At 39.6% G+C, this 21848-nt stretch overlaps 1 protein-coding gene across 1 annotated transcript; it reads left to right on the top strand.

The window, feature by feature from the left end:
* Positions 1-4777: 4777 nt before the first annotated feature.
* LOC104104311 (uncharacterized) lies at positions 4778-6617 on the top strand. The gene has a single exon (XM_009612361.4). It carries the CDS (start codon positions 5077-5079, stop codon positions 6289-6291), a length of 1215 nt encoding a protein of 404 aa, XP_009610656.1. The 5' UTR covers positions 4778-5076; the 3' UTR covers positions 6292-6617.
* Positions 6618-21848: the final 15231 nt, after the last annotated feature.

Here is a 21848-nt window from a genome sequence, read left to right as displayed (position 1 = left end):
AATCAAAAACTCATATCATTTCTCGTCGCTTACTCGGCGAAAAATGAGGGGACTATCTGTATACGATCGAAATCGGGGTCGATTATTACATGACAGATCGGACTCAGAACGCGAGGGGTTGAAGATCGACCCCGAGTCTCGTCGAACCAAAACACAAGGTCAGAACGTCCGTCCTCGAGAACATTGAGTCCATGATCCCGGAATCGACCGTGACCCCGAGTAAGCTCGAGGAAACATTGTCGGTATAACCAATAGAATACTGAAATAACGGAAGGCCGAAGTATCCGTAACCGGTCAGATATCACGGCGGGAATCTCGACACGTATCAATAGGGAACCAACAAATCAGCAAACAAGGAGAGTTTTACCTTTTATAGAATTGTACCTAAAGTAGAACTTCCCTACTATATAAAGGGGGTGTGATTACTTGTAAAGGACATTGTAACACGCATCCCAAAGCAATATATTATTTTTCTCTTCAAGTTCTTGTTACTCTCTTGCTGTTTCTGTTCTTATATCAATAAAAGTATTTTTGGCTCGAGGGTGGCAAACCTTCCAAGGCGAAGACTGTTCAACTTGTGTGGTTAGCATCAAGGGCAGAGCTACAATAGTGGGTGCGGGTTCGGGCGAACTCAGTGACTTTTTTTAGAACCCTGTATTTGTATTGAAATATTTACTAAATCTATATAAATATATACTGCCAAACCCAGTAACACAAGGGGTCTTGGTTCAACGGTAAGGGTTGTGGGTTCGTTGGGAAAGATGGTGGTTCGATTCCTGCTGAAAGCAGTATTTTATTTTAAAATTTAGAACCCACGCACTTCAAATCCTAGCTCCGTCTTTGGTTAGCATTTACTTTTTCATTACTTATTTGAATTGCAATCTGATTTGTCGTTCAGTATCAAGTTAAATCATATATACTTAAAACAACTTATAAATTTAATTGTTATCCGATTTGAAGTTAAACAAACATGAAAAAGAATGCAGTTATTAGGAAGGGCGGTGGTTAGGTGATTAGGGAATTGCTAATACTTCATGGTAGTCTCGTGCCAACAGATGATCACTACTTCATGTGAATATCTTTCCCAAAAGACATAGCTTTCTTCACCTATTCCACCAATCAAATGCTCCACTACAATCAAGAAAATCCTCAGTGTTTAAATTTCGACAATAACAATTGCTCCTCAGTTGATAAAGTTGTTTGTTATACTAACGAGTCTAATAAAAATAACAACAAACCCGAGTAATTTCGTAATAGGGATTCGAGAAGAGTAGTGTGTACGTAGATTTTATTTCTATTTTAAGAGGGTAGAAAAACTATTTTCCGATAGACCATCGATTATAACTCATCCAAGCCCAAATTTATTAAAAAAGTTGTTTTTTCTAAGTAGTTTACTGTTTTTTTTATTGACTCATAAATCTCATGTATATCTTTAGGTTTCTATTAAAAAGAAAAGAATACCTACCTAAAGTTGAATTTTGGAAATATCTACCTACACGATGAAAAACATACTGAAAATGTCATATACACGCCCATTTCAATTTTAGTCTTGTCTTCGTATGATAATTTCAAGGATTAATTAGCCACTTGTTTGAATTCCGCGTTGCGAGTTTTAGAATATCCAAATCTCTAATAGAATAACACATTAACACTTCACACTGCAGTGGACTCAAGTTTTTTCAACTGGCTTGTCCGTTACATACTTGTTCTGTTCACTTTATCTTGGATGGGGAAAAAAGTTGGAAGCAAAGAAAAAAAAATTACGCTTTAATTAACCCTTTAATATATGTAGTCAACTATTTTCTTCTCTTTATTCACCTTAAGGTCTAAGTTATTTCCTTTTATTACTTTACCCTTGACAACTAGTAGTTGCTATGCAAAGAAAAATCCACTACTTAGAATTAAATTAGTGCATCAGAATTGATATAATTTATTTATGTATATACTTAGAAATCCTTTGTGGTTCTAAGTTGTGATACATTAATTGTAATTTATTTTGATCATTTGTCCCAATTTAGAAACGATTTTCTTTGTATACACAAGTAAGAATTGAGTCGTACTTAAATGAAACGGGCCCAAAAATGTAAATAGACTTATTATAATAGAACGTTGAAAACGGATTGAGCTGTTGCTGGAATAAAAAATTTTCTTTCTGGGAATGACACAATTTTAATACAAAATTAAAAGTAAGGCACTTCACTACATTATTTTTTAAGTCGTGCTAAAATGGTAATCATATAACTGAAAACTACGTGACATTCATTTTCACTCTTTTTAATAGGGCCGTGCATAATTTGATAAATCTCGAATTACCGTATCGAAACCGAAAATTTTGGTATTCGGTTTCGATATTTTGGTATTCGGTATGGTATTTGATTTAAGTTTTAAAAAAAAAATTGGTATTAGGTATGGTATTTGATATTTTAGAATGAAATACAAAAATACTGATATCGTACCGAAATATATATTATATTACACAATACACATTTTATTAATTATAACATAAGTATAAGAAATCTAAAATTTTACTTTCCTTTATTCTCTAAGTTAATCAATTAACTCTAAGCAAGTAACAAGATATTTCTGTAAATTTTCTCACTCTAGGTTGGTATATGCTGATTTTGGACAAAACTTTTGTCAACAAACGTTTTTAGTTTTGTATTTTTGAGTACTTTAATTAAGAATATTACCGTCTAGGACTATGTGCACTAGTTAGTATTCAAACCGAATAAATCGAAGTTACCGAATCGAATAAACCAAAACCGAAAGGAGAAAAACCGAACCATACCGAATTTAATTAGGTACTGTATTGATATAGCATTTTACGAAATCGAATCGAAATATTTAAATACCATACCGTACTGACCGACGATCACCCGTACTTTTTAACTTAACCTTTTCTTTGTTGAACTTCTCGACAAAACACAAAAACGCTATATCCACCCACCTCCCAATAAATATAATACACGTAATATAGAAATATTTGAATATCAATGTTTACCCGAAAAATGGTACAATTGAATTTATTCGTGGTTTCTAGACAAATGAATTAATTTGATCAAAAAATTAATGAAATAACTGATGAAATATAAAATACTTAGTCTTAAAATGTAGATGGAACGACAAAGCTAAAGAGTCTGAGAACAGGGTTTCCGGGTACAACAATGATAAGATCAAAAGCGAGAAAGTAAAATTGTATTAAAATGCTATATAGAATGTTGTGTAAGTTAGCCAGGAAATTCATCCCCTTACAATGATAACATAGCTCACTATTTATAGCTACGTCTAGGAAATGAGGTCCTAGGATCATGTCCTTCTTTAATGTCAATCATGACGGTCATTGATGAAGATGTAACGTTATACATAAATGCCAAATTCCTTGTAACGAGCCATCATCCTTAATGCTGCAAAATATTATGTATTAAATGTTACCGGACGCAAAGCATTTAATACTCCTTTTATGGTCGTTATTCCTTCAGGTGACAAGCGGAATAGCTATGTTCGGTGGCCATCCCCATCTTCTGTTCCACGTGTCCGTCCTTTAAGCGGCCACGTGTCATGCCGCATTTTTCCCTATACAATCAGCTCTTCTCTTTAAAGGCATTCTCTGCTTAAAGTAATACAACAATAATAATAACAAATTCAGTGTAATCCTACAAGTGAGATTTGAAGAGAGTAGTGTATACGTTAATTTTATCGCTATCTTGAGTAGATAGAAATATTGTTTTTCGATAAATTTTTGGTTCAAGGAAGGATTAAAAAAAAAAGAAGCAATTGTAACAAGTAGTAATGTTAGCAAGATAGCAACAAAGTGGAGGGATTATAAGTTCAGATAAGTATTTACATGTTTTTTTAAAAGGAAAATAAAACCAATAGTGCTTAAGGTTAAGTGTTAAGTATTGAGTTAGACTTTTTTTTTGTTGCTGAAGAAAATCGAATTCCAAGTGGACAACAAAATAGGTCCTCTTCTACATGACAACGTGCCGTTCCCCTTAAATAGCGATAATTTTAGTATTGACCTCAATGCAGTAATTTTCTTTCCCACTAGATGTGAATGGTTTCCACCATCTTGTTTTATTTTATTTTATTTTTTTCCGTCTTGCTTTATTAAGATAGTATTTCAAAAAATTTGTTTAGGCTTTTATAAAGTTAATATCTGATATTAATTATTGTATTTTGTAATCTTGTAAATATAAAATAGTGAAACATAATTTTTGAATATTAAAAGAGGATTTCCATGATCCATGCATTATTAGAAATATATTTTCCATATGCTCCAGATTAAATGTTTTACCATATTTTAAGTTAGTCAAATCACTTTAACTTTTTTTCCCTCTATTGGGATTGAACCTTGATCTCCTATAATTTTCTTCACACTTATCAGTACCTTTAGTAATTATATATACAAATAGACATTTTAAAATTCTCTTGTATTTCAGATTACACTGGAATTTCTTTAAAGTAAACATATCTATACCTTTGGATATATTTTTATTCACACAGATTAAAATTATATTATTTTAATAGTCATACCTAAATTAAATGACATATCTAAATTAAGAAGGAAAGCAATTAAACTTTTTCTTTCTTAAACAATTGCACACTCTTGTTAGAAAGGACCAAGAAAAAGAAAAAATAGGTGCCTACTTGTGAAACTAAGATACTTTTGTAAATTGCTACTGTACCCCCACACTTCGTAGGACGGTATAGAGAAGTTCAAAAACTAATTAAAGCGGAGGCGTAATTAAAGCTACGGTGGCACTTCCATAAATTCTTGATGTATAGGGCAAAACAAAAATACAAAAACAATAAAAATAAAATAGAGGTCTATTTCCAAAATCTATAAAGTGGGACACCACTCCAGAAACTTGCTATAAATATCCTTTACCTTTCTTTACGATCCAAGATTTCAACTTCTCCTTTTTCCCAATTTCACTTCTCAACCCTCTCCACCACTCCCACACACTCGCTTTTGCTCCATTTCGCAGTTTCTGTTAAAAGACTACCATTTGTTGTTGTTGTTGTAATCGGTCCTCTTTTTAATTATTTTCTGACCGGAACTTGAAAACCACAATAATGGTCGACGTAGACCGGAGGATGACCGGACTGAATCCGGCTCACTTAGCCGGCCTCCGCCGTCTCTCCGCCAGAGCCGCGGCTGCAGCACCCTCCACTCCGGTTCCTCCCCGTAATAGTCTCCTTTCCTTCTCCTCCCTTGCTGATAAAGTCATCTCTCACCTCAAGACCTCCGGTATTCAAGTCCAGGCTGGGTTATCTGACGTGGAGTTCGCCAGAGCTGAAGCTGAGTTCGGGTTTGCTTTCCCACCAGACCTGAAAGCGGTTCTCTCCGCCGGTTTACCCATCGGACCCGGTTTTCCTGATTGGCGCTCCACTGGTCCGGCCCGGTTCCAGCTTCGTGCTTCCATTGATCTACCCATTGCTGCTATCTCTTTCCATATAGCTCGTAATGCTCTGTGGTCTAAGTCTTGGGGTCCTAGGCCATGTGACCGTGAAAAAGCTATCAGGATTGCTCGAAATGCGCTCAAAAGAGCTCCACTTTTAATACCCGTTTTCAACCATTGTTACATTCCTTGTAATCCTTCTTTAGCTGGAAACCCTATTTTCTACGTGGACGAGAATCGGATTTTCTGCTGCGGATTTGATTTATCAGATTTCTTTGATCGTGAATCATCTCTGTTCCACCAAAGTTCAGATCCTCAGATTCTCTCTAAACAACGCTCTCTAAGTGAAAAAACAGCTGGTTCATCGTCCAATTTTTCACGAAGGAGTCTCGATACGTTCTCCGGTGGTCGGACGCCGCGTTGGGTGGAGTTCTGGAGCGATGCCGCCGTAGATCGGAGGCTTAGGAACTCGAATTCGTCGTCTTCATGTTCGTCCTCGCCAGAACGGTACTTCGAAATGCCAAAGTCTGAAATGCCGAAATGGGTCGATGATTATGTGGATAAAATCGGGTCGGTTTTGAGAGAAGGGGGGTGGGATGAATCGGATGTAAAGGAGATGGTACAAGTTTCAGCATCTGGATTCTTCGAAGGGGAAATGATATTGTTGGATAATCAAGCAGTTTTGGATGCTCTCTTGGTGAAAGCGGATCGGTTCTCGGATTCGCTCCGTAAAGCCGGGTGGAGCTCCGAAGAAGTTTCTTACGCGCTTGGGTTTGATTTTCGACCGGAGAAAAAGGAGAAGAAACCGGCAAAGAAGCTGTCACCGGAGTTAGCGGAAAGAATCGGGAAATTGGCTGAATCGGTAACTCGTTCGCGGTCATCATCATAGAATCGGTTTACAGGCTACCGGCAAACATCGAGATTCCTTTTTTTTTTTCCATGTTCTTTTTTAGATTGTCGTAACCTCGGGTTTGGTATATGCCTCTTTTTGGGCACAATTGATAAAGGTAGCCAAAAAGAAAAAAGAAAAAAAAAACAAATACGCGGGTTGATGTATTATTAAAAGTACAAAGAAATTCAAAGGTGGAAAAAAAATACGAGAAAGTGTATTAAGTTCTCTTTTACTTTTTTCCATATTGGAATATAAAACTTGTTGGTAAAAATGTTAATGTTAGACAGCTGCAAATATGTAAATGAATGTTTTCGTTTGGTAAACTTATGTAATAATATTGCATGTATAGTGCTAAGGTTGCACAGGTTTCGAAAGGAGGAGTGCACGTGTGTGCCTTTCTGAGGAAAAAGAGACGTTGCTTTTGGGGTCCCTAACGAAAACTTAGCTTATATCAACTCAAAATCAATGGCCTAAGCTAGAGGTTCGAGTTTTTTGCAGTGGGGTGGGACAGTTTCATTGCTTTCGAGGTAAGCGATAGCCACGGCGTCGTTTCTATAATTGTCTGTGGCTCATCAGTGTAATAAATGGTGATGCGCGTGCTGTTTGGCAAATTGTGCGGAAATTTAAAATTTTGTCTGATTGGCAGGAAATTCAGTAGTAAGAAATTTCTGTTTTTTCTTTCAGTTTCCTCCTTCCACACCAACCCTTTTCCTGGGTGCACAAAACTTGTTTTTGTAACATATATAAACTTAAAATTTAAATTAGTGAACGTACGTACATTAATTGGAATACTTCCATTATTCTTTTGAGGCACTGTCTTTGAGTAGAGACACTGAGAAAGGGATAGCGATAGCAATATGAATTGGGGGGTAGCATATATTTATGCCTTGGAATTTGGGATGGGAAAGAGAAATTTCTCTTTGTATAAATATTTTAGAGGCAGAGGAAAGCAGACACATAAACTTTCTCATCGTTTGGCTTTTAAGAGACACAACAACGAGGTGCTGCTTTGCTTTTGAAACTTCAATTATTCCGGCTCTGTTTCTATTCCTTTTCTTTCCCTTTTTTTCTATTGCTTTTGTTTTTGTTTGGTCTCTTCATTCCTTTCCTGCCCTAAAATATTCCAAATATTAGAGTTGGAGGGTCTCCTTGTACCCTCAGTTGGGAATTAGTACAAGAGATTTGTCTTTCGAAAAGAGCGTTTAGTACTAAAATTAAATCAATCTTGTTCACATTTTGTCTTCTTTTACTTAGCTCATTGTACAGGTTAGAGTGATGGGATTACGAGAGATTGCTTGCTTGGTTTTCACGGACAAATTAGTCAACTTGTCCTTTTAACAGGTTCTTAGAATTTTTATTCCCACCTTCATCCCATGAGATTGGATATTGAATTTAGTAGTTTAGGCTCTATCGCTTAATGTTTGACAGACTTTCTGGGGTTAGTCCGTCACAGAAATATGACCTATCTTAAATAACAAAGTGTATCAATTTAAAAGTTGGATTAATAGAGTGTACTAATTACTCTAGTATATAATACATGTTAGATATGTTGTGACGCATCTTTATGTTATTTTGCTCTTCCAAATGAATAGGTGGAGACAATGACAACCACGAATTATCAAAACTCAATTCTGATACTATATGTAAAAGAATTTGATTTTCGAACTCAAATCTTAATACGATAAGTCAAATAATTATAAAACAAACAAATGTAGAAGACAAGCAAAATTCAGGTGAAGTGGAGCACGTGAGGTGGCTTGTAGATTGTTTGATATATATATATATATATATATATATAATAGGACTGACCGTACCGGTAGGAAGGGATAGTTTATGTGGTTTTGTGGGGATCGGAACGCTCGCTAATGGTGTGTACTGAACCAACTGGTGGGGGCTTTCACGTTTGTACATCTGTACAGTTTTTGTAAGTATTTCTTCAAAATTCAAATCGGTAATGTTATTGGAATGTGATACCCTACCACAAATATTTGGTGGCTTTTAGTCTGAGATACTTCTCGCAATCAAGCAGCGAAGGAAGGAAATTTGTTAAGCGTATTCAAGATTTTATATATATATATATATAATAGAGAGAGTAATATTTGACTTCTATGCACAATATACTTTTTTGACAAATGATGTTCAATTGAATTTTCTGCAACACGTACTATTTATTTTTAGCATTTTTAATACTGATTTTCATAATTTTGTAGAACGGTAAATTCGAGCAATCAACATATTATTAAAGCCACTATAATCAGATAAGTTCAATAGACGAACGTACTGTAATACTAGGTGTTTACCCGAAAATCGGGAAAAGTTGAATTTAGGTGTGGTTATAAAAATACGTAAATTCTTTAGGATACAAAAATGACAATATCGGTATTTTGCTATAACATGGGAATAATCAATAGGAAGGCTCAATGAGCAACATGAACTCTTAATGTATCTTGGGGAGGATGAGTCTATTGCAATCTATGTCCCATTTTATAATAGAGGGTCACTACTTTATCTATAATTACATAATAAAATAATAAATATAGTGGAGGACCCATGGTGGTTTATCTTTTCCTTGATTCCTGCCAAGATTCTCTCCTTCGTTATAGTTATAATGGCTTTTGTAGGTGAGCTAGGTGCTAGCTTGGGCTTGGTGTTAGGTCGAACCCCTGGTCTTGGTTCGAGCCCGTTATGTCTTGGGGCATCGATATTCGGGACCTATGCCGGTCGGAGTTGCTTCGTAGTTCGATTCGAATACTGGCTCGATAATGATACCGAGTTTTGCCGTCGATCGGTCTTATAGCTCGAAACTCGACGCCCTTACTTCGGAATTCGTCCGAGATGGTTATGTGGATACCCTTTGATCGAGACGTCATCGTTTCGGTTAGTCTTTATGACCGAAAATCAGTTTTGACTGTACACAGATAGTCCCCTCGTTTCTCGGAAAGGATGTAGCGAGAAACGATATGATTTCTCTACGGCTCGATCAAATTTATGTCGACATTTCTATCGACCCCGATCATGACGTATGTGATAACTGTCCCATCAGCTCGGTTTTACCGAGGCTTTTAATGCGTGTCAGACGGTGGTCGGCCACCGCTAATACCGAATCGTCATGCGTTAGCCTATAAATAGTCTTTTCATACAACTTATACCACTTTTGTGCCTTTTCTTCTTTCAATATCTCTCATTTATTCTCTCTATTTCGCTACTTCAGGGCCGCTCATACCAGGGTTTTTGGCGCTGTCCATCTTTTCACCTTCCTTCGCATTCTTTCCTCTCATATCAATGGCAAAAACTTCCAAAATCGTACCTTAGAAGGAGAAAGATTCTTCTTCACGGTCGTTTGATGATAAGGCGCCGGCGGAACCGTCCGTTCACAACTATGTTCCTGGCCCGTGTATTTTGAAGACCGATTTTAGGGTGGAGAATCTTACGTCCGTTCCGGGTCGATGTGAGCATGTATCGATGTACGCGTGCTCTATAACGGAGGATCATCTTGGGGCCGTCAGGAAAGACTGCAACTAGGGTTCCGAGGTTGTGTTGCAAATTCCATCCTCCGATGAGAGCGTCACTACTTATGTGGAGGTTTTTTTTAAGTGTTTATACTTATCCCTTCACATTGGGACCCGTCGACCCGGTGATTATTGATTTCTGCAAAAGATATCAGGTCACTCTTGGCCAAATTCATCCTTCTTTATGGCGTATAGTAATCTTGTTGCGCTTCTTCTCTATCAAAGCCGGGGGGGTGGATTTTTCTCTAAACCACCTCATACGACTGTACCGGCCTCAGATTTTCTGAGGACTAATTAGACTTCATCGTCGAGCATCGAAGGCTTTGATGTAGAGCATCAATGAAGACAAGGATCGAGGTTGGATGGGTCGATATATTCGAGTGAGGACCCATGATATTATTCAGGAGGAGAAGATGTCGTTCCCTGAAGAATTGAATTTTGATCATAAGTGATTCTCGTTCACCTTTCATGTCTTTTTTCAATTTTTTTCTGATGTCTTTCCCCGATGTTCAGCTGCTCCATGGATGCCACAAGCAGTGCCTGACCTCGAGGACTGGGTTCAGAATTTAGCCTCGAGCTCCTCTTATGCCGAACGCGCTTGGCGTGATTTGGCAAAAGGCAGATAAGAGGCCAAGAATCACGGTGAGGTTTGCTTCCTTCTTTCTTCGAAGTGTTCTTCACTTTCTTTTTGTTACCGATTTTCTTTCGTGCAGGCGTAACCAGGGATGTCGTTCTGAGGCCTTCGAGCGGTGAAGAAGGAAACAAGTCCCTGGTTCTCGAACAGGGGAAAGATAAGAAGCGAAGAGCTTCCTCTCGGTTAGAGGACCCGAAGCCCAAAACTCGAAGGGTGAGGAGAAAAGCAATCGCCCTTTCGATGGACTCGGTCCAACGACTGATAGAAGAAGGAGAAGAAGATAGCTCTTCGACTTTGGTGATTCGATCTACGGAGGCCATCGAGGTTTCTAGAGCTCCCGAGCCGATGGCGGTTGTGTTTGTCAGGGTTGGTTCCGAAGACCTGAGTCTCGACCAGAGTGCTCTGAGTGAATTGCTCGGGGCTTTGACAATGGGTCATTCGCCTTCTCTTCCGTCTTTTTCTAAGGAGGCATTGAAGGAAGCTCGAGAGTTGAAGACTCCTGATATCGGTGCTGGCTCTGGTGCAGGAGATCCTTTTAGGGATTGTTTTACTGGGGTCGACGATGGTTCTGATATCGGTGATGTTTCTCTCTTATTAGAGGAGGCTTAGCGTTTCATTACTCGGGTAATGATATTTTCATACTTGGTTTCTCTGTTCCTTCCCATACTTGACTCCTGTTTCTTACTGTGCATGCTATTATTAGGTTTCGAGTCGATCTTAGCGAGTGTGAGGCTGAGCTCCGGAAGGTCTCAGGTGAGAGAGATGCCATGCGGCTTCTTTGCAGCCAAAAGTATGAGGTTATAAAGGATCTTCAAGCGGATTTGACTAAGGTCCGTGAAGAAGGGATCGAGCTCGATAAACAGGTGAGCCTTGTTCTGTTAAAGTATGGGTCTGACTCAACCGTGGAAGTTAACCCTTCGTTGTCTTAGTTGCAGCAAAAGATCGAAAAGATCAGGTTACTTCGAGAAGAAGTCGACCAAATCCGAGCTGAATGCAATCGGTGGAAGGAGAACCTCGACCGCCTGGCAGCGGAAAAAGAAACCATCTTTAAGAAATTATTATCGGCCGACGTTCAACTTCGAATTGTCAAGCAAAAGGGGTCGGTTCAAGCAAAGAGTATCGAGGAGCTTGAAACACGACTTGCTGAGGCTAAAGCGGAAGTTGAGTCATCAAAATTTTTGGCGGACAAGTCCATTGCTGTATATCGGGCTGATGCTGAGGCTGCTTAGATCGAGGCCCGAGAAGCGGCGAAGACCGCCGATACTCGAGCTCATTGGGTTGCCGAACTTGCCAAGTGTAGGTTTCGGAGGGAGACCCTCGAGGAGATACACGATCGAGGTTTCGACCTTACCGAAGAGGTAAAAAAGGCAAAAGAGCTCGAAGCGGAAGCTGAAGCCTTCGTTTCTGATGATAATGACGATGATGGTAGTAAAAGCGGATCCGGGGATGGGGAAGAGCTCGACTAGGAAGCTTAGTTTCTGATTCTTCGTGTCTGTAAATTAGTCACATGGGCAATTTTTGTATATATGTGTATGACGAGGTCGACTTGTTTTTGTTTTGTGAAGGCTTTTAATCGAATGTTGACCTTGTAGTCTCTCTGATCGATCAGACTTGTAGCCCTTGGGTTTGCTTGTTGAGTCGATGAATCAAAATTTGAAGGAACATAATCCGTAGGTGATTTGTAAAAGTAGCTTATTAGCCGTAGAGTGAATGTTTTGAAATATTGTAGCCCGTGAGTGAGTGCTTGCTCGAACTCGGAATAACAGTAGCCTGTAGGATTAATAGTCGAGTGATTCGAACTCGAAGCAGTGTAGGTAGCCCGTAGGCTTAATGGTCGAGTGAATGCTTGCTCGAACTCAAAAAATAGCCCGTAGGCTTAGTCGAGTGAATGATTCGAACACAAAGTGTAAGTAGCCCGTAGGCTTAATGGTCGACTGAGTGCTTGCTCGAACTCGAAATAAAAATACCCCGTAGGCTTAGTCGAGTGAATGATTCAAACTCGAAGTGTAAGCAGCCCGTAGGCTTAATGGTCGAGTGAGTGCTTGCTCGAACTCAAAATAAAAATATCCCGTAGGCTTAGTCGAGTGAATGATTCGAACTCGAAGTGTAAATAGCCCAGATGCTTAATGGTCGAGTGAGTGCTTGCTCGAACTCGAAATAAAAATAGCCCATAGGATTAGTCGAGTGAATGATTCAAACTCGATGTGTAAGTAGCCCGTAGGCTTAATGGTCGAGTGAGTGCTTGCTCGAACTCGAAAATAAAAATAGCCCGTAGGCTTAGTCGAGTGAATGATTCGAACTCGAAGTGTAAGTAGCCCGTAGGGTTAATGGTCGAGTGAGTGCTTGCTCGAACTCGAAAATAAAAATAGCCCGTAGGCTTAGTCGAGTGAATGATTCGAACTCGAAGTGTAAGTAGCCCTTAGGCTTAATGGTCGAGTGAGTGCTTGCTCGAACTCGAAATAAACATAGCATGTAGGCTTAGTCGAGTGAATGATTCGAACTCGAAGTGTAACTAGCCCGTAGGCTTAATGGTTGAGTGAATGTATCGAAATCGAGACAATGTAGCCCGTAGGCTTAATAATTGAGTGAATCTTAATTCTGGCTGCACAATAAATCTCAAGTCATTGTACATGTGTTCATGTTTTGCGCCTATGTTCGGGCCAATCTACATGAGCATGGTTCGTTTTGACCATTTTGGCTCTTATAATATTTCCTCTTGGAACCCTATTGTTGTGAAATGACTTTTTATGTATCTGAATTTGATGTATTTGAGGTCCTTATGCCCTCCCCGGTATTCGAGGTCGATTGGATAGATGCCTCAGATACTGTTTAAAAGTGCACCGCGATCGATGGTTGCCTCATTAAAAACCCTGCCGAAAATTCCATTTGGGATAAAAATCGGTCTAAGGGAAAAAGAGTGCAACACGTGATTTTAAGTGAAAGATCCATCTCAGCTATGTGGTGTGGGTTCAAAGGCTCTGGATGGTTTAGCGATCGACTCCACATAGCAACATTTAGCTTTTGCCCAGACTTTCTGCAGGGGTTAGTTAAATAAATGTGGGAAGTTCGTACCTTAGCAGTAGTACCATTTTAGATGTGATACATTCCAACTGCTTGATAGCTGTTTGCTGTTTATGATGCCGAGCTTGTATGATCCTTTCCCGACGCCCTCGAGCACCTGATATGGTCCCTCCCAATTGGGTCCTAATTTCCCTTCGTTTGGATTCCGGGTATTGATGGTGACTTTCCTTAATACTAAGTCCCCGAGTTTGAAATGGCGAAGATTAGGTCTTCGATTATAATACCTTTCGATTCGTTGCTTTTGGGCGGCCAATCGGATGAGGGCAGCTTCTCGTCCTTCGTCCGATAATTCAAGGTTGGTGTTCATGGCCTCGTTATTTGATTTTTTCGTCATGAATCGAAATCTGGGACTATGTTCACCGACTTTGACCGGTATCAATGCTTCGGAACTATACACTAAGGAGAATAAGGTTGCCCCCGTGCTGGATTTTGACGTTGTCCGGTATGCCGAAAGGACTACGGGCAGGATTTCTCTCCATTGTCCCTTGGCGTCGTTCAACCTCTTCTTCAGGTTTTGAAGAATAGTCTTGTTCATTGATTCGGTCTGTCCGTTCCCACTGGGGTGGTATGGCGTTGATAGTATCCTTTTTATTTTGTGATCTTCGAAGAATTTTGTGACTTTGCTGCCAATGAATTGCTTCCCATTATCACATACTATTTCGCCGGGTATCCCGAATCGGCATATGATATGATCCCAAATAAAGTCTATAACTTCCTTCTCTATTATTTTCTCGAACGCCTGCGCTTCAACCCATTTAGAAAAATAGTCAATCATAAATAAAATGAATTTGGCTTTACCTGGGGTCGATGGCAGAGGGCCGACGATGTCCATTCCCCATTTCATGAACGACCATGGGGATAGGACCGAGTGAAGCTCCTCGTGTACTTCCCGGAGGATATAATTATTATCTCCCGGACCTAAGCATACTTCCATTGGTCCATCGTAGGTCCTTCGATATAGTGTTCCGTCAATGGCCAACGTAAATCGAGCAGCTTTTGTTCGTAAGGTCCTGGAATCTTTACGGTCTAGCGGGAGCTTTCCGTTTTTAAGTATTCAATATACTTGTTTCTCAAATCCCAGGTTAAGATAGCATAATTTACTTCGGCGTGCCCATCTTCGATTAACGATTTTGAGAGTTGAACGACAGTCCTCGAGCTCAAATTATCTACCTTGACCGACGATCCCAAATTCGCAAGAGCATCGGCCTCATTATTCTGTTCTCGTGGAATATGCCGTAGAGTCCATTGTTTGAAATGGTGCAAAGTGATAAGCAGTTTGTCCAAATACCTTTGCATTCTACCTTCTCGGACTTCGAAGGTTTTGTTTACTTGACTCATCATGAGCAAAGAGTCACAATGCGCCTCAATGACTTCTGCTCCCAAGTTTCTAGCTAGTTCGAGACCTGCAATCATGGCTTCATACTCGGCCTCGTTGTTAGTTAACCTGATAGTGTTAATGGCTTGCCTAATAATGTTTCCCGTGGGGGGTTTCAAAACCATGCCTAGCCCGAACCCCTTTACGTTCGAAACCCCGTCTGTAAAAAGTGTTCATACCCCTGATGATATACTTGATTTCACAATGAGTTCTATTTCGATTTCGGGTACGAGGGTTGGCGCGAAGTCGGCCACGAAGTCTGCTAAAATTTGAGACTTAATGGCCGTACGGGGTTGATATTCGATATCGTACCCGCTGAGTTCGATGGACCATTTGGCCAATCGGCCTGACAGTTCGAGCCTATGTAAAATATTATAGAGTGGGTAGGTGGTTAATACGCTTATGGGGTGACATTGAAAGTACGGCCTTAATTTTCTGGAGGCGCATACTAGCGCAAGTGCCAATTTTTCTAAGTGCGGATACCTAGTTTTTGCTTTTCCTAAGGTCCAACTTACGTAATAAACAGGAAATTGCGTACCTTGCTCCTTTCGAACTAAGACACGGCTAACGGCGACTTCCGATACCGCCAAGTATAAGTACAGTTTTTTGCCTGTTTTTGGAGTGTGAAGCAGTGGTGGGCTCGATAGATATCGTTTTAATTCCTGCAACGCTTGCTGGCATTCTGGTGTCCAGGCGAAGTCGTTCTTCTTTTTCAGTAGGGAGAAAATTTTGTGACTTCGATCTGTTGATTTTGAAATGAACCGGCCTAAGGCTGCAATTCTTCCCGTTAACCTTTGTACAACTTTCACGCTGTCCACGATGGTAATGTCTTCGATGGCCTTGATTTTGTCGGGGTTAATCTCGATTCCCCGATTTGACACCATGAAGTCGAGGAATTTGCTCGAACTGACCCCGAAAGCACATTTCTCGGGGTTGAGCTTCATGTTGTATTTCCTCAGAATCTCGAACGTTTCCTGCAAATGGGTTAAATAGTCCTTTGCACGCAGGGATTTAACTAGCATGTCATCAATATAGACTTCCATTGATTTACCTATATGTTCTTCGAATATTTTATTTACTAGGCGTTGATAAGTAGCTCCTGCATTTTTTAGTCCGAAGGGGATTACGTTGTAGCAATATGTTCCATATTAGGTCACAAATGAAGTCTTTTCCAGTCGTCCAGGTTCTTCTGAATTTGATTATACCCGGAATAGGCGTCGAGAAAAGTGAGGATCTTGTGGCCAGCCGTGGCATCGATCATGCGATCGATATTGGGCAGTGGAAAGGAATCTTTGGGGCATGCCTTGTTCAAATCTTTATAGTCCACACACATTCTAAGTTTGTCCCCCCTTTTTAGGCACTACAACCACATTGGCTAACCATTCGGGGTATTTTACCTCCCGAATGGACCCTATTTTGAGAAGTTTGGTTACCTCATCCCTTATGAATGCATGCTTTCCCTCGGACTGGGGTCTTCTTTTTTGCTTCACCGGTCTGAACCTAGGGTCCAAGCTTAGCTGGTACATCGTTATGTCCGGCGGGATCCTTGTTATATCTAGATGGGACCAGGCAAAACAATCGATATTATCAATAAGATATCGAATGAGTTTCTTCCTGAGTTCGGGGTTCAAACCCGTCCCCAGGTATACCTTTCGCTCGGGCCAGCGTTCGATCAGTATGATTTGCTCCAGTTCCTCAATCGTTGATTTGGTTGCATCGGAATCATCGGGGGTTACGAAGGATTGAGGGATCCATCGATCATCGTCTTCTTCAATGTTTCGCTTACTTGACTAGGTCGAAGCCGATGTCTGTGATTGCTATTTGGCATTCTGTTCTTCGATTGCATCTCCTTCTGAACCCGTTCCTTTTATCAGTGAAGATGAAGATATTGATTTTGCCTCCTCGATGGCGAACATTTCCTTTGCGGCCGGTTGTTCTCCGTACACAACTTTGACACCTCCCAATGTAGGGAATTTGAGGACCTAGTGTAGGGTCGAAGGTACAACTCTCTTGTTGTGGATCCATGGCCTTCCGAAAAGGGCGTTATATCTCATATCGCCTTCGATCACGTGAAACTTTATCTCCTAGATAGTTTCGGCCACATTTATCGATAGGGTTATCTCGCATTTGGTGGTTTCACATGCCATATTGAATCCATTTAGAACCAGAGTCGCGGGTACGACCTGGTTCTACAGACCGAGCTATTCTATGACCCTCGATCTGATGATATTGGTCGAGCTACCTGGATCAATTAACACACGCTTAATTTTAGTTTTATTCATGAGTACGGATATTACCAGTGCATCGTTATGGGGTTGGATGATTCCCTTTGCATCTTTATCATTGAAAGACAAAGTCCCTATGGGTGTGTAATCCTGAGTTCGAGATCGTTTTTCCCACACAATCGATGTTTTAGTGTGTTTAAGCACTGGTCCCTGAGGGGTATCGCCGCCGCCGACGATCATGTGAATTACATGTTGCGGTTCTTCTAGCTCGTTTTGCTTGCCGAAGTCCTTGTTATTTAACTGATTCTTCGCCCTATCACTCAGAAATTCCCGAAGGTGCCCTTTGTTAAATAAGCGGGCTACTTCCTCTCTTAATTGCCTGCAATCTTCCGTTCTGTGGCCAAGGGTTCCATGATATTTGCACATTTGATTCGGATTCCTTTGGGCAAGATCGGTCTGCATGGGTCGAGGCCACCTAGTGTCTTTGATGCGTCCGATGGCCGATACGATGGCAGATGTATCGATGCTGAAGTTATATTCCGATAATCGAGGAACTTCTATAGGATCGGCAAATTTATCAAAGTCGCTCTTACTCATAAGTCCCCGAGAATTTTGTCCCCGATCAGTCCTTCGGTTGTTCCAAACCGTATCACGTGCTGAACCATTATCCATCCGATCTGTGATGTATGGTTGGTATCGATCTCTGTTCATTCTTTGTTCTCTGTTGATTTCCCTCTGATTTTTAGTGTTAGTGCGGTTCTGGTGCGCGGGTCCGTACGAGGCTCCCAATTGATCATCTTCGACCCTGATTTTTGATTGGTAACGGTTGTGTACATCTGTCGAGGTTATTGCCGGGTACTCGATCAAATTTTATTTCAGCCGACGTGATGCTGTCGAACTTAACCCGTTCAACCCTTGAGTGAAAGCTTGTACGGCCTAATCGTCTGTGACCGGCGGCAAATCCATACGTTCCATTTGTAATCGGGATACGAATTCCCTCAGCATTTTGTTACCCCTTTGTTTTACTTTGAAGAGGTCTGATTTCCTTGTTGCGACCTTTATGGCACAAGCATGTGCTTTTACGAACGGATCTGCTAACATGGCAAAAGAATCAATGAAATTTGGCGGCAAATTGTGGTACCAGATCATTGCTCCCTTTGCGAGGGTTTCTCCGAATTTTTTCAACAACACGGATTCGATTTCATCGTCCTCCAAATCGTTGCCTTTGATGGCACATGTGTAGGAGGTGACATGTTCGTTAGCATCGGATGTACCATTTTATTTGGGAATTTCGGGCATACAAAATATTTTGGGGATTGGTTTTGGGGCCGCGCTCGAGGGAAAAGGTTTTTGTATGAATTTTTTTCGAATCAAGCCCTTTTATCATCGGCGGATCCCCCAGGATTTGATCGACCCTAGCATTATATGTTTCCATTTTTTTGTCGTTCGCTTCGACTCGTTTTGTGAGTTTCTCGAGTAATTTAGAAATTTCAGGAATGGTCCCTAATTCTTGCTTGTTTGATTTTACTATGGCGGGCTCCGTCACGGGGGTGACTTCTCGAAGAAGTGGATTGAAGTTCGGCCTGCTTTGCATATGAGTTTGGCTCTGTAACGGAGTTGTCGCTGCTTGTTGGGCTTGTAGCATTTAGAAAATCATACGCAAGCTGACCCCGATTTTCTCCGTGTTGTGGGTGTCTCGGGCTATGGGTCGAGCACCGCCCTGAATGCTTCTCTCCGGTTCAGAACGTTGATTTGCTCCTAGAGCTATTTGTGAATTGATATCCAATGGTACTTCGGCTCGAATTTCGGTTTCTTCGATCCGAGCCTCGTTGCCGTTGTCAGGTAGCCTTCCGGCCCCGGGCGCCAAGTTGTTGGTTTCATCTTGAAGGCCGACTTCGAGGTCGATAGGTAGAGCCATTGCTGATTTGAGGTTTTAAGCTGGAGTGTACTGTAGATTTATATCAAACAATCAATGTTACCCTTAGCCCCATGGTGGACGCCAAATTGTTTACCTGAAAATCGAAAAACTTTGAATTTAGGTGTGGTTCTAAGGATACATAAATTCCTTATGATACAAAAATGACAATACCAGTATTTTGCTATAAAATGGGAATAATCAATTGGAAGGCTCAATAAGCAACATGAACTCTTAATGTATCTTGGGGAGGATGGGTCTATTGCAATCTATGTCCCTTTTTATAATAGAGGATAACTACTTTATCTATAGTAACATAATAAAATAATACATATAGTGGATGACCCATGATGATTTGTCTCTTCCTTGATTCCTGCCAAGATTCTCTCCCTCGGTGCGGTTATAATGGCTTTTGTCGGCGAGCTCGGTGCTGGCTCGGGCTTGGTGTTAGGTCGAACCCCTGGTCTTGGTTCGAGTCCATTCTACCTTGGGGCATCGACATTCAGGGCCTGTACCGGTCGGAGTTGCTTCGTAGTTCGATTCGGATACAGACTCGATAATGATACCGAGTTTTGTCGTCGATCGGTCTTATAGCTCGAAACTCGACGCCCTTACGTCGGAATTCGTCACAGTTGGTTATGTGGATACCCTTTGATCGAGACGTCATCATTTCGGTCAGTCTTTATGACCGAGAATCGGTATTGACCGTACACACTAAGTAAAGTAGAGTGTTTTTTCTGTTATAAAAACAATTTATTAAATTCGATAAAATAAATAATAATCGAGTGACGATACACAATAATAGGTTGGTTTAATATAATGGCCTTAATAAATAACGACTATGTCAATTTCCAGTTCGACAGTTGAGCCTTATTCTGAAAAGACCATGTCCCTTTCATTCCATCGTAATGAGGTTAGGCACCGAGTATCCACTGCCGTTGTTTTGCCTTCTGATATCAAAATTTTCTAAAAAAGACTAAGCACAACATTTTGGTAGGAAAGCTAAATCTGAAATCATATTTAGCTTGCAACATAAAAAATATATACTAGGCAACATAATTATCGTTGTCAGCTGTTATAATCACAATATACATAGTGAAAATAGTTTGGTAGTGATGATAGTTTGGGATAATCTCGTTCCTATGCCTTGTCCTTATAAGACATTCCAATTAAAGGCTATAAAACATATCCATTTCCTTTATTAGTTGAGTTTCTGTTATACTTGGCAAGCAGGTAAAAACAAATATTACCTTCATTCATTTTATAATTTTTCCGCAGTACTCCTTAATAAATTTACTCATCTCAATTGTATTTATCTAAACCATTGTAAAAATCCTCTAATTGAAACAGTAAATGTGAATTAGGAAAAGATGTAAGAAATGTTTATTATTTTTCTAAGAAATCAAATATCTAAAATTAATACTCCCTCCATTCCGATCCATTTTATATAGTAAAGTTTGAATAGACACAGAGTTTAAGAAAGAATGAAATTTTTTTGAAACTTCTGATATAAAACAAATCATAAATATTTGTGTTACTCCAAATCATTTCATTAAAAATAAAATAAAAAATTTGAAATTAAATTATCTTCTTTTTAGAATGAACTAGAAAAAAAATATAGTCATATAAAATGGAACGAATGGAGTGCTGTAATTTATCAAACGAGTAAGCTTTGAGAAAGGAAAGCAAAGGGGTACTCATTGCTTAACTGAACAAAATCCAAGGAACGGCTAATGCCAAAGCATGAAAAATAGTAGTAGTACTCTAGTAGGGGCCACTTTCCACTTTGAAGCAATCGAATAAGTACAAGTTAGACATATATTATTGCATTGAGGGTACTTTATTATCAATTACACCATAACGGCATTCTTTTAGAGAGGGCATCAAAGAATATTAGATTGCTAATACAAGGATTATCTCTAGTCCTTTTGTTTTTCCCCTTGATATTACTGTTGTGTTAACTCAAGGTTATTCAAAATGTAATCATACAATTTACTACAAACCCCTTTTTTTCTTAATGTATCGATAATCTTTTGTTTGACAAGTGTCATAATTAGTTCCTAGGGAAAATGGGCACTCTTTGTTTTGTAACGACACAAATTTAAGTGGTGATCATCTATTTGCTTCAAGAGGAAGCTTATGCCAAAAGGCTCCTAATAATCATTCCTTATATCATGTCATAAAAAGGAGATGTTGGATTATTAACTTAGAAAAATCTTCCAAAGGATGAAATTTTCAATTGCTTTCGGGGTCCTAATCTGAGAGGCAGGTAACTATTTTGTATTTGACTGAATTTCAATTTGACTGGTCTTACATAAGGATGCCAACGGAATCCTTTCAAACGATATAATTAAACGATGAAGAACCTAAGGAAAAATGAAGAGCGAAGTGGAGTAGGAGCCATTAAGGGGGTGATTTTCATAGGTTGGGACTTGCGAACTTGGGATTAGTGCAATTTACAATATCTTGTCAAATTTTGTCTATACAATTAAAATGTTTTTAGAAATTATACAGAGTTTATATGTATTAGTATTAAAACTAATAGTAAGTGAACAGTAATTTGAACCCACTAATTTTAAGTTTAGATCCTTTTATAATTTTGAAAAATCTTTGCGATATTTTTATGACATCAATTGTTGTAATATCTCTTATTTTTAGGTTATTAATCTCTATAATTAGATAGTAAATTTATTTTTAAACTATCAGTGTATATAGAAAGATTTAAAAATTATTGATGTCAATACAAACTTAGTTAAAGACATGCACAATTAAAAAAGAAAAAGAATCTTAGGTATATATTTTATTCGGGAATAAT

The sequence above is a fragment of the Nicotiana tomentosiformis genome, chromosome 2, assembly GCF_000390325.3.
Source record: "Nicotiana tomentosiformis chromosome 2, ASM39032v3, whole genome shotgun sequence".
In the NCBI taxonomy this organism is placed as follows: domain Eukaryota; kingdom Viridiplantae; phylum Streptophyta; class Magnoliopsida; order Solanales; family Solanaceae; genus Nicotiana; species Nicotiana tomentosiformis.
The sequence above is the reverse complement of the archived record's forward strand: the minus strand, read 5'-3'. Positions and strand labels throughout refer to the sequence as shown.